Source organism: Trematomus bernacchii, unplaced genomic scaffold (assembly GCF_902827165.1).
Source record: "Trematomus bernacchii unplaced genomic scaffold, fTreBer1.1, whole genome shotgun sequence".
NCBI classification, from domain to species: Eukaryota; Metazoa; Chordata; class Actinopteri; order Perciformes; family Nototheniidae; genus Trematomus; species Trematomus bernacchii.
The window spans coordinates 11,308,505-11,320,555 of NW_022987973.1; the positions used below are offsets into that span (position 1 = coordinate 11,308,505).

General features: G+C 40.5%; 2 protein-coding genes across 3 annotated transcripts; one reads left to right on the forward strand and one right to left on the reverse strand.

Moving 5' to 3' along the window:
• The first annotated feature begins 5,897 nt into the window (after positions 1-5,897).
• Positions 5,898-9,964, forward strand: pabpn1l (PABPN1 like, cytoplasmic). 2 transcript variants are annotated; one of them, XM_034116058.1, is made up of 6 exons: positions 5,898-6,213; positions 7,217-7,349; positions 7,877-7,944; positions 8,028-8,134; positions 8,264-8,351; positions 9,265-9,964. In XM_034116058.1, the coding sequence occupies exons 1-6, from the start codon at positions 6,142-6,144 to the stop codon at positions 9,592-9,594; spliced, it is 798 nt and encodes a 265-aa protein (XP_033971949.1). In that variant the 5' UTR covers positions 5,898-6,141; the 3' UTR covers positions 9,595-9,964. The 2 variants fall into 2 exon arrangements, with proteins under 2 accessions (XP_033971949.1, XP_033971950.1); XM_034116059.1 differs by having other exon boundaries at positions 7,217-7,337.
• A 37-nt stretch (positions 9,965-10,001) lies between these two features.
• trappc2l (trafficking protein particle complex 2-like) lies at positions 10,002-11,783 on the reverse strand. The gene is made up of 5 exons (XM_034116060.1): positions 11,668-11,783; positions 11,227-11,399; positions 10,830-10,917; positions 10,255-10,334; positions 10,002-10,162 (listed from the first exon to the last, which is right to left on the reverse strand). The coding sequence occupies exons 1-5, from the start codon at positions 11,698-11,700 to the stop codon at positions 10,117-10,119; spliced, it is 420 nt and encodes a 139-aa protein (XP_033971951.1). The 5' UTR covers positions 11,701-11,783; the 3' UTR covers positions 10,002-10,116.
• Between the last annotated feature and the right edge of the window lie 268 nt (positions 11,784-12,051).

A 12,051-nucleotide genomic window follows, 5' to 3' on the forward strand; every position in this document is an offset into this window, starting at 1 on the left:
TTTGTCAAACAAATGTAAGATGGATAATCGTAAACTCCCAAAAGTTGGCTTCATTTACAGTTGGACCACAGACCTTTGTTGTAGCAGTGACTGGCATAGGAAAATTGTTCATCAACATCTCTACTAAGTGAATAATTTTATTTGGACTATCTGCAATACATAATTCAAACTGCAAGGTACCCCTGCATCTGTGTGTAGCATTTATGTATGTGTGTTATAATTACTTGGATATGGTGTTGGCCTCAGCCTTCTTGTGTCATTTTCTCCTTATCCCCAATGTCTATTTCCTCCACTTCTACCCCGCACCCTCTTTGTAACACCCCTTCACACTATAGCTACCTCCTGTGACCATACAGCTAACCACCAGGAGAGGTTGACCTGGACTTTGAAAAGCTTGGCTGAGAGCAGACGTGGAAACGCACATTCAAAGCAATCATATATATCTGTCTAAACATTTTAAAATCAAAAAAAGTGTTGAAAGGAATTGCCATTACTCATGATGTGGAGGAATATGTATTCCCACCAGACCTCAGCTGCCTGTTTGATCACCTTCCACCAACTGAACTGCTGGGATTTAGTAATAGGTACACATACAGTCAAACATGCATATTACCAAACTGAACACTCAACCATTGACATGCCATTTGTTGTCCAAAACCAATAAAAGCACAGACCAAAGTACTCTATTGCCATAATAGGCTTTGACACAGTGTGTATTGACAGACCAGAAATAATAAGGTTAGAGCTCCACTACACCAGGTAACCAAAGTGTCTGAAATACACACAATCAGGGCACAAGAGTGAAGAGCATGCTTAATGAACCGGCTGACTTTCAAATGTGTAGAGTTATTTTTCAAGCAATCAAAGCGCTTGTTGTCTACATATTGACTAGTGCTTCTATAAAAGATAATAGAAGCTTCTCCTTAAGAAAAGCCTACTGATTGCGTGTTCTTACAGTTACAAAGCCTTGCAGAGATAAAAATGAATGCATGGTGGGTGTGTGTTTGTGTGTGACTGGTGGTGTGTGTGTGTGTGTATGTTTTTGTAAAAGAAAAAAAAAGAAAAAACGTTTGCTTCTTGTCTCTGTACAAACTACTTGAAACTTTCAGAGCTTTAATGAAACATCCCAGACAGACTATGGTGGCATATCTATTCACAATATGTAGCAACAGCTTTGTGCAGTACAATACTGTGTTTGCGTACAATATTCAAACAACATTTAAACAACATTTAATGGCAGTTCCATTCAACTCCTCAATGCTTTTGATTGTGCGTCCTTGTCTGCAAGTAAGCCCTTAGAAAAACTAAACAAAACCAAACATAGTAACCACTTATAAATGACCAAAATACAACCAAAAGATACAACTTTTCTTTTTAGATTTCATGTTGGTTAAGGGATTTGTGTTATTGTCCCGGCATTAGAACTTCAACACGGTTGATTGTGTGGGTGTCCTTCACTGAGATTCTCCCTCCTGATTTCATTGAAAAGGAAACAAAAGATCAATGTTCTGTTCAGCTGGGTGCTAGCTTCCTTAATTTAAGAAACAAACGAGATTTGTTATATACTTTTCTCTGTACAGATAATACAGATGGCAAATGCATAAGGGCTCTGCTTTTGTGAATATTATCCAAGGGTCTCCGAACACTTTACACCACCCACTTTTCTGTTTGTTCTACTATGTACATGATATGGGCAAAACGCATGTTTAGAAAAGGCAAAGAATGGCAGGTTGGCATTTGTATCTACTTACCCCAACCAGTTACTCTACCAATGAAGTTTCAAGACTCATCTGATGACGCATCCTTCCTGTGAAACAGGCACTGATGAAGAAAGCTAAAGTGGCAAACAGTGGGTACAGCACTTGTTTTCCCTAAAGCTATGGCTCAGGATGGTCCTGTTTATACCTTTACATAAATGGAAAAAAAGGTTTATGTTTTTCTATGTGTAGGGAGGCATTCTATACTGTATTGTGCAATACATTATTACAGAAAAAACATTTTTCTGTTGGAGAGGTTGGCGCCTTGAAGATCTTTCTCCTTTTGTTTTATTTCCCTCTTCAATAAGGTAATGTTACCGTTTTTAGATGAAGTTAACTGTGCCAGAAGAATTCAATTCTGATTTGTATTTATTTCTTGCATGCTTTCCTCCCTGTTGCTAATACCGCTCTTTAACTGTTCGCTCTGTTGGATGTGTGAAGCTGTAAAACATTCTAATTCAGGTTATTGTCTGTGTTGAACAATGTAACTGTGTAATTAAAACATGAAATGAAGTATTCATCACTCTTATTGCTTTTCTTCTTTAAAGGGGCTTTCTAAATCTGGCAAAGCTAACATGTTATGGCTGCCGGATTTGGCACCCCCCCTCTGTACCTTTGGCCAGGATGGTCATAATCTAACCAAAATCACACTTTTGTTAGTTATTCCATGCACTCTAGTTAAAGCAAACAAAAGCATTTTACTCGGAATGCATTTTCTGAGATTACAACGCCTCAGAAAAGGAAAATGATCCATTGTTATTAGTAAATCATTACTTGCACAATATGTAAACTTCAGTCATATTAGTTCCACACCTTCTGTCTACAGCAGGGGTGCCCACACTTTGTCTGCTTGGGAGCTACTTTTAAAATGACCAAGTCAAAGTGATCTACCTACAGGGCCGCCCCTGCCCAAAGTCATGTGGTGAGGCCCTCTGTGTCACGAGCAGGGGGGGGGGGGACTGCGAGCACCGGAACCTTGCAGCGGCGGAGAAACTGTGGCACGCTTACACTAATTGCGCCGCATTTGCGCTTCTGGGGCCTCATTTATAATGCCTTGCGTAGGATTGACGTGGGAAGGTTGCTTACGTAGTACAAAGCAAAAAAATAGGTACAGAAATGTTCCGACATTTTCCGATTCACAAAACATTGCGTACCGGCGAGGGAAGTGCGTACGGCACTTCCTACGCCTGTTTCCCTTTATAAATCACAATCGACTCGTAACGCCCATATTTGCCTATAAATAGTCAAAGAAACGCCCATTCATTCATTTTGACTGACTGCATGAAGAAGATCGCAGGAAATGACGATAGAACAGCTAAAAAAGACATCTCACACCGGGTGTTTCTCAATCGCGAGTAAAGCTGCTTCAGAGCCACTATTTCAAGCATACTACGTCATCGAGTGCCGCCGAAGTACTGTTCCAATCTCCAGCATACTTGGAAATCTACCGAGCCCGGCGTACTCCGTTTGGAGAAATATCGAGGCTGCACATGAGTAGACTCCGCGGTCTTAAAATCCCCACAATGCTTTGCGCACGGACCAATTTCCCCAAATCTGTGGCGGAAGATGTAAGGCGGGGCCTCTCATATGACGCACACCTGCACACTTGCTAGCCTGTTCCACTCTTTGTTTTCCGAATGGCAGGAAGTATTCTTGCCTCGCTTCTGAAGCAAGATGCTCGGCAGACATGTGCTACCAAGCAAGCGTACTCGCGATTGAGAAACAGTGTGTCAGATTTTGGTTATTTTGGGGAGGTCGAGATAAATCATATTGTTTGGTGGATGCAGTTTGAACCAGAGTAGCAGCATGGAGGTCGGATCGTCACCAAAATAAATAAATAAGTGGTCCGAAAAAGGTTAATGACAAAAAAAATACACATAACCTTCCTCAGGCAGTGTGTTTGTACCGGGGACAGGAGACACCCCCTTGATGAGAAACTGTAAGAAATGATCGGGGAATCCCTCCGGAGTGGAGTCATGACGACTGGATCTGAATTATTTTGTTGTATTTGGTGGTTTGTGTTCCAGCTGTCGATCAGCAACTATATATCCATAATCCACCAGTTAAAGGAAATACAATGTGTTGTGTTATATTAGCTGTACAATTTACCACATATGGTGTTCTTAGTTTCCATACCTCCTGTGTTTTACGAGCGACTTATCAAGTCTTGGCAAACGGCATAAAACACGATTAAACGTGATAGTAGCCTATTATTTCCACATATTTCTCTCTATTCTTCTTTCTGCCAACGGTGTCGCAGTTTCTCGTCTCTCCCGTTTGTGTGCTTAGTGCGTACGCATGGGTTAGAGTTTGTGTGGAGGACCGCACATTTTCCCATCAAGTTAGAATTTTATAAATCGCAAACATTGCGTAGAAACTGGCGTACGCCATTTTTTGAGCGTATATCCCTTTATAAATGAGGCCCCAGATGAGGAGGTGAGGCCCCCTCCGCGAGGTGAGGGCCCACGCAGTCTGCGTGATCTGCGTGTAGGGAGGGTCTGTCTACATTAAGAATGCTAAACATATATTTATTTATATATACTGAGTATAGGCTACCTTATGTTGGTGTACCTTGCATAACTGCATGAACCCGTATGGCACAATACAACTCAGTACATTTTTGGTCATTACGTCAATTTTATACCCTTTCTGTATAAATTGGAAGGCTAACTACTAGGTAATCAGCTCACCGGTGATTTGCAGCTGGCACGGTTGACCACGCATGCGTGGTGAACTGCGTGTTAGAAAAGATGAGATCTCAGACTGGCTTACCTGTACGTCTATCAAGTGCCAAATGCCATAGTAAGGATGGATGATAGGCTAACTTTTTTTGCGATCTACCCACACTACTTTCGACGTATTGGGCACCCCTGGTCTACAGAAATGTGAAAGCATAATTATAAAATATATTTTGCCAAATATATTCCACCGGTCAACACACTCCGACATAAACTCATAACAAATCAAAAACCAGCTCCACTCAACTATTTACAATTTAAAAACATATATTTATATACACAGTGTATCTCAAACGAGTGCAACCATCTTCTATTCAGTCACAGTTTAATTTGATCTAATTAAATCTGTTGACTATAGACAGGTTATGTTACCAGCACAATGAGACATTAATTAGAGTCTTAAACTTAGCTCAAAGTTGTAGATTGTTATTTTATATTCTGATATCCCAAAGTTACCAGTGATACCAAATATGTCAGACTGAAATTATTGAAATATTTACATTTAACAGAATGGTGCATAAAACTCTTGTTAGTTATACATACAGCCAGTACAGCCTCAATTAACTGAAATAGAAGGGTTCACTGTGACTCTTATAAATTACTAAGGGGAAATAAAAGTGAGAAAATTGAAAAAGTGTTAAAGCTGCCTAAACTCTTTCTATTTACTCTGGTTTCTAAAAAAATTGTATTCTTGATTTAAAATCCTGCAGTTACTCCTTATTTTGTTGTTTGTATAGATATCTTTATATTTTCATAACAATAAACATAGTTTTAGAGTGGTTCTACTGATACACATTGTGGTTTTCTAATGTTTTAATGTGAGCGTAGGTTTTTAAATGCACTGACCAAGAAAATACATTCCTCACTGAAAGCACTTTAATATAGTAAAAGCACAGGTTTAAATAAATAATGGCTGAATATCATTTGGCTGCTTCAGTTTTAAGGTCCAAGGTACCATGCATGCTGGCTCACTGTCACACAGTCTAGGCTTAGCCTACTGGGAGACTGGAACATAACTGAGCCATAGTTAATGTTATTAGTAACACCTGTACCTCTCCTGAAATAACCAGTCAAAAATGTCTGCTGTGAAAACAAGCCTGTTATCCACCCCTTTAAATACCATACATAAAACATGAACACTTGACAGTTTTGCAGCATTCCTTAAGGAGTGAGTAGAAGTGAGTTTAAATGACCATGTGACACGCATGGAAAACACACTTTTTGTGACAATTAAATGTAAAAAGTCTGTTTTACATTGAAGCATATTACCATTTACTGTAGCCTACATAAATGTAGATCAAAACATTATTATAGGCTGGTTGTTTTAACTAGCTTTAAATCATGGGGTTGAGGTGGGGAGAAGTGAGGGTGCTAGGGGCAGAGAAGGGGAGGGCTCCTTGATGATGCGCCAATGGGAGGAAGTATCCTCATCCAGCGTCCCTCTCACGTGTGCGCCACTGTCAATCAATCCAGCGCGTCATGAGTCTCATTCACAGGTGATATCTATTAGCTTATCTCCTATATGCTGTCAGCTGTCGCTTCCTGCGGTCTATCAAACCTTTTCCTTCCTGTGGTGGGAGAAATTGTAGGTGGAGGGTTTGGCAAGCTGCAGTCCGCTTTGCAGATGCCATGGTTGAGCAGTGAGCATGGCGGAAAATCATCTGGAGTACGGCTACCTGGAGGGCGAGTCCATCGTGGAGCATTTCGCCGACGACGCGGTGGGTATCATCGTTTTAAACTGAATGAAAAGGCTGCCGTCCCGTTTGTTTGCACGCACGTAACCTATAGGCTACGGCGAACAGATGAGGGCTGTGATGTTGGATAAGCAAGTGCAAACATAAGCTATGCTATGTGTTTCGTTTTATGACTGATAAACGGTATGTGCATAAAGACCGACATCATTCACATCCAGTATAACATGCTGAGTGAGTGTTCGGCTTGGAGCCAATCAGGTGCACTGCATGTCCTGGGTGAGGTGTTCAACACAGGGTGGCTCAGTCACTGAAATAAGTGATGGTAAAACCCCGTTCTACCTGTCCTGAAACCCCAGGCCAGCTACATGTTGTACTTGACTTGAACTGATTAAATTATTAATATATGCTTTCATTAAATTAGTACATTTGGTGCTTCAGGAGATCTTAATGCTACATTCACAATTGTGTAAAGTAAAAGATGTCCATCCCCTAGTCATTTTATTTAACTGAATTTCCCCCTCGGGGGATCAATAAAGGGCTATCTTATTCTTCTTTATGACAGCAAACCAATACTTTCAGGATGTTCCATTGTCTCTTTTTACAGTATATCACATACCCAGATTGGTTTAAAAAAAGTCTGCAGTAGCCTACATCAATACGTTGGGACACCAGAAAACCTTTACATTTTCTTTTTTAATCAACACAATGTATCAAAATCAAGATGGACTGACGCAATATGGGCTACTCGTGTAGTGTTGGTGATCCCCAAATCTCCTATAGGTGTTATTGTGCTGAGATCTGGTAACTCTGAAGGCCACAGCATATAATTCCCATTCATTCTTAAATCATCCAGTGACCTTGTTGAAGCATCTTTATCCAATAAGATTCTGCACTAAATTATTCAGGTTTCAAGGTTATCACGTATTCCTTTTTATTTTTTCTAACCAGTCAGATTTTTTAATGTCTTTTTCTGCTTTAGTCAACACTGTATGACTTCATGCTCTGATTTTGTGCTTGTGTTTCTCAGGAGCTAGCGGCCATCAAAGCCAGAGTTCATGAGATGGAGATGGAAGAAGAGTCGGATAGACTGGAGGAGGAGAGGTGTGATGCAATTGACATGCACCTCCTAACCAGTAGCCCTCGGCCTGGTGAGACAGCCCGTGCGTTTCATTCACCTCCTGGTTTGTTACTGTGTCACTTTGTGTACAGTAAGTTACTTGTAATGCATTTGGGAAGCCTCAACAGCTTATTTTTAGCAAGGTGTGTGTAGCATCGCAGCCTCCAGGCAGGTGAGGTAGCAGCATCCTTCACCATCTGGCTAACACCTGGGACACTTCTCTGTGGTCACAACAGTGTTCACATGTGCCTCATCACTGCCCAATGAGACGAAGTAGTGAGCTCCAGAGGACCAGAAGGGGTCCTCCTTGCTGCCTGCAGCTATTTTTTGCCTGTGTGCGTGTCCTCACCCACTTTCTCCCTTTTGGTTCATCCTCAGACCAGAGATGCTATCAGAGGGGAGCTAGATTCTGACATATACTATCTAAGATGGCGCAAGCGATGGATATAATGACGAAATTATCATTGTGTTTATGGCACTTGGAGTGACCCCCTATGTAGGCAGTATTTTCCCTATGCTGCAAACATAACACCAGTGGTTACAGTTTCTGTGTTTTTGTTTCCTTCACAGGACCATTCTACAACATGACTCCAGAGGAGAGGATGGACGCAGACAACAGATCAGTCTATGTAGGAAATGTAAGATGTATATGTCTTTTTTTCTTTTATATGAGAAGGTTTTTTCGCACCTCTGATCTGACAATACTGTTTAATTGTAACAGGTTGACTATGGAGCTACTGCAGATGAGCTGGAGATCCATTTCAATGGCTGTGGTCCCGTCAACCGAGTGACCATCCTGTGTGACAGGTTCTCAGGCCATCCAAAGGGGTGGGTAACACTCCCGCTTACAGTTAATACTTTTTTTTATACCTGACACTGTTTGACCATAAAATACTGCTTTTAAGCGTGTTGGCATTAAAGTTTATTCTTTTTCTGCCTTTTTTCTTCCCCTTACAGTTTTGCTTACATCGAGTTCTCTGATCCAGATTCTGTTCACAGTGCTGTTGGTTTGCATGAGACCTTGTTCAGAGGAAGGGTCCTTAAGGTGAGGAGCATTAAACTGCACGGTAGTCTGTATGAAAATCTCAGACCAGTTAGTTACTCATCGTCAGTCACATCTAAATGATGCACACACAGCATACAGAACTCTTAGTACGACTAACACTGGATTTTAGCATAGCTTGGTGGTGGAAAAGGTGCTTGGATAGGGTTTTCTTATTGTTAGGAATAATATCACTGTATAGATACTATCGCAAGTACAAGTTCGCATTCAACATCTTGAGTTAAAGTGCATAAGTATCAGCATGAAAATAAACCTTAATTATTTGGTACGCAGAATAACTAAAATAAATAAATAATCGTTTAGATCATCATTCATATGATTATTTAAAATTGTATTCATATAAATCTAAAGTAACAAGTTGTCAATATTTATCTTTTGAAATGTATTGGCATTGAATAGTCTAAGTGCGTTTTAGTTAAATATTCAAGTAAAATGAGAACCTCAAAATTGTACACCAATTAAATGTACTTAGTTACTTTCCAGTAGTGGGATATATCAATTATCTTGATCCCTCCTTAATTGATTTAAAAAAGTCAATTTGGGGCTGCTGTATAGCTCAGTTGGTAGAGCTGGCGGTCCCCAAGCGAAGGACCTGGTTTCCATTCTGGCACGGTAAGGTTTGCCACATGTCATCCCTGTGTCTAAAAACAAAAAAAGGCACTGGTTGCCCATTTTAATAATAAAAATAAAAACTCCTCCAAAAAAGACAATTTGGTCATGTGTACTTCAGAAACTGTAATATCGCTCCGTTTGGTAGATATAGAAACAACCACAAGAGTTAATGTTATTTGGGTTTGACTCAATTGTAACTATTAGGACATTAAGGTTTAGCTATTCATCAAACGATAATCAAACCATCCTAAACATTACTGTAAAAGTCTTCCTTGACTTGCAGGTAATGCCCAAGAGGACCAACATGCCAGGCATCAGCACCACGGACCGGGGAGGACACAGAGGGGGCCACACCAGAGGCAGGGGCCGTGGTTTTCGTCCGCCCCGATACCAGAACAACACTCGCGGTAGGTTCCGGTACCAGTCGACCAGGCCACAACACCAAACCCCCCACCCTTACTACGGAGCGCCTCCAGTGGGGAAGAGACAGTGGGGACACATGGACTACCACGAACAGATGCCTAAACGTTACCCTTGTCTTCTCCTCATCACCCCACCATCAGAGGAAATGGGGCCAGGTTCAAGTGGTCCGCACTACCCTCAACAGCGCTAGCACTACCCACAAAATGCATACTAAATTGGGTGAAAATTACTAATTATTTTAAAGAAATGTTTACAGGCATTACTGAGTTGAGTATTATGTGAGAGCCAGAATGGAGAAAGAGATGACTTTCTAAGTTGCATCAGTGATTCAGGACGTGAAGAGAAGAAGACTTGAGTCCAGAGGTGTTGCATTATTAGCTTATGTTGCTGTGGATGCATGGGACAATCCTCAAATAGTTATGCAGTTGCATCTCTTACTGTTTTTACAAACTGGTTGAGAATATGTTGTGTTGCTGCCTGCAATGTCTTGTATAAAGTCTCCCTATGTATAACTTCATTTCTTTGCTATGTTAGAAAATAAATAAAACAATGATCTGTGATCCATTTGTAGTAAAAAGTGACACGCGCACGGCATGATAATCAACAAATGTAGTTTATTATGCATTTAAATAATCAAGGCAACATGTTAACAATAGTTGGGATTAGGGGTGTTCTGTACAGTGGAGGTTCAGGAGAAGAGGGGGAAGAAGTGTCAGCCAGCTTGCACCATCATTCCAGATACAATGCCATCGAAAGCCCTGAAGAAGGATTCATCAACAATTAAACAATGCTAGATTTGGACAATATAAGTGACAACATTTCTTGAAAATCTAGTCAAGCCTTAACTCACTTGGACTGAATGGTGTCCCCTGGAGTGTGGAATGGGTTGCACATTACATCAGTGAAAGAGTTGTGTAGTTTTCTGAACATCTGGAAAAGAACAAGTAATTCATTAGTACTCATTCATTAATAAACCCACACACCTTGTAAAGTTTCATCATAAATGTGTGCATGTGCATCTTAAAGTCAGGTATATTGATCATTATTTGTATAAAATGTGTGTGGTAAGGATTCTGCACAAGGGACAGATTAACAACTTGCCCAGATAACTGCACTGAGAAAATATAGGGGAGCTCTTTGGCCTTACTCTCTTCCAGTTTTAAATACATTGTAAGCTGAGGCATCAGGCAACACAGTCTGGGTGTTTCTCAATGTCGGGGAAGGCTCCTCCAGAGCCACTATTTCAAGGATGCTACGTCATCGAGTCCCGCCGAAGGACTGTTCCAATCAGGGCCGGCCCTGATATAAAACTAGCTCAACATACTGACCCAGAACAGTACTCAAATGTATACTAAACAAAAACATTGCTTTTGGAGAATTATGATTGTTATGCACTTTTCTAAGACATGCAGGGGTTCAACTTACACTTCGGATTTCATTGTCCCGTAATGATGTATTTGAGGAGTCCACAACGATAACAAATTTCACCTTGGAGTTTGTTACATACCCATATCTAGTTCACCAGTCAAGGATATTCGTTTTTCCTGTTGGAGTCTATTTACAGTGTTCACTGATTAAGACTATGATTATTTCAATAATCATACACTTAACCATGCAAAAAACATTTTACAACAAGTTAAATGCGATAGTTAAAGGAGTAAGGTATCTTTGATTAGTAGAGATGTGTACATGTGTTTAGGGGTTGACCATTTTGTTTAAAGGGTATTTATCCTTGGACCACAGTCTAGATTGATGATCTAATAAATAGAAAAGTCAGGTGCTGGGAGTACATGTCCCTTAACCTGTGGAGACACAAGGATACACTTTGTAGTCTTCAGTGGGATAGAGCAGACCCAGGTACAGCTCTCTCTGGTCTCCTAAAGATTTGCCCACAGCAGAGATCTTCTCTTCCACCACATCCAGGGAGGTGTGCACGGTGTAGTGAAACTTCAGCTCATTTTGGGTGGGCACACTGCGGATATACAGCGGGTAGTTCTGGGAGAGGACAATAAAGAGTACAGTCACATAATAAGCTTCCATTTAAAAACTCAACCATGTCGACGTAGATGCAGAAAATTCTCCACCTAAAGAATAATGCTAATGTTGTTAGCTCTGTTGGTGTCTTTCAACCTGCTAGACCTTCTGGTTTACACAGAGCTGACATTTGCTTCGAGACAATGATAAGTAGAAAAGGGAAAACATCTTAGCATTAAAAAGCAGAATACAAATAGAACCTGGAACATTTAACAAAAGCAATCATTACCTCTTTTGCGATGACTGATATGCACACCGCCATGTTAGCTTTCCTTCTCTGATCTGTCAGGCACTGTCACGTGATACGCTGCATTCAGAAGCTGGTGGAAAAGTGGAAACACGATTTGACTTGCCTATGTGGTTTCTTATATTTGATATCATATAATACATTTTAACCATGATATGCAAAAAACGTTTTTTATTTACGTATTTGATACCCTTTTTATTTTATTTATAAATGTATTTGTTACATGGTTCATTATTCATTTCGACCGATATCTAATCCCATCGCGCACCTACATGTATCAGAAGGTCCTGAATGCATCACATATATGAAGTATATATTTTTTAGTTTTGCTATTCAATCCTTATACCCAAGTCCACCATCCGCGTT

Excerpts from the sequence above, each read along its gene's own strand:
- pabpn1l (XM_034116058.1), top strand. The coding sequence starts at position 6,142 with ATGGCGGAAAATCATCTGGAGTACGGCTACCTGGAGGGCGAGTCCATC. Across the intron at positions 6,214-7,216 it reads AGCATTTCGCCGACGACGCG|GAGCTAGCGGCCATCAAAGC; the intron begins GTGGGTATCATC and ends TGTGTTTCTCAG. Across the intron at positions 7,350-7,876 it reads TCGGCCTGGTGAGACAGCCC|GACCATTCTACAACATGACT; the intron begins GTGCGTTTCATT and ends TTTCCTTCACAG.
- trappc2l (XM_034116060.1), bottom strand. The coding sequence starts at position 11,700 with ATGGCGGTGTGCATATCAGTCATCGCAAAAGAG. Across the intron at positions 11,400-11,667 it reads TATCAGTCATCGCAAAAGAG|AACTACCCGCTGTATATCCG; the intron begins GTAATGATTGCT and ends GTCCTCTCCCAG. Across the intron at positions 10,918-11,226 it reads CCCACTGAAGACTACAAAGT|ATATGGGTATGTAACAAACT; the intron begins GTATCCTTGTGT and ends CTGGTGAACTAG.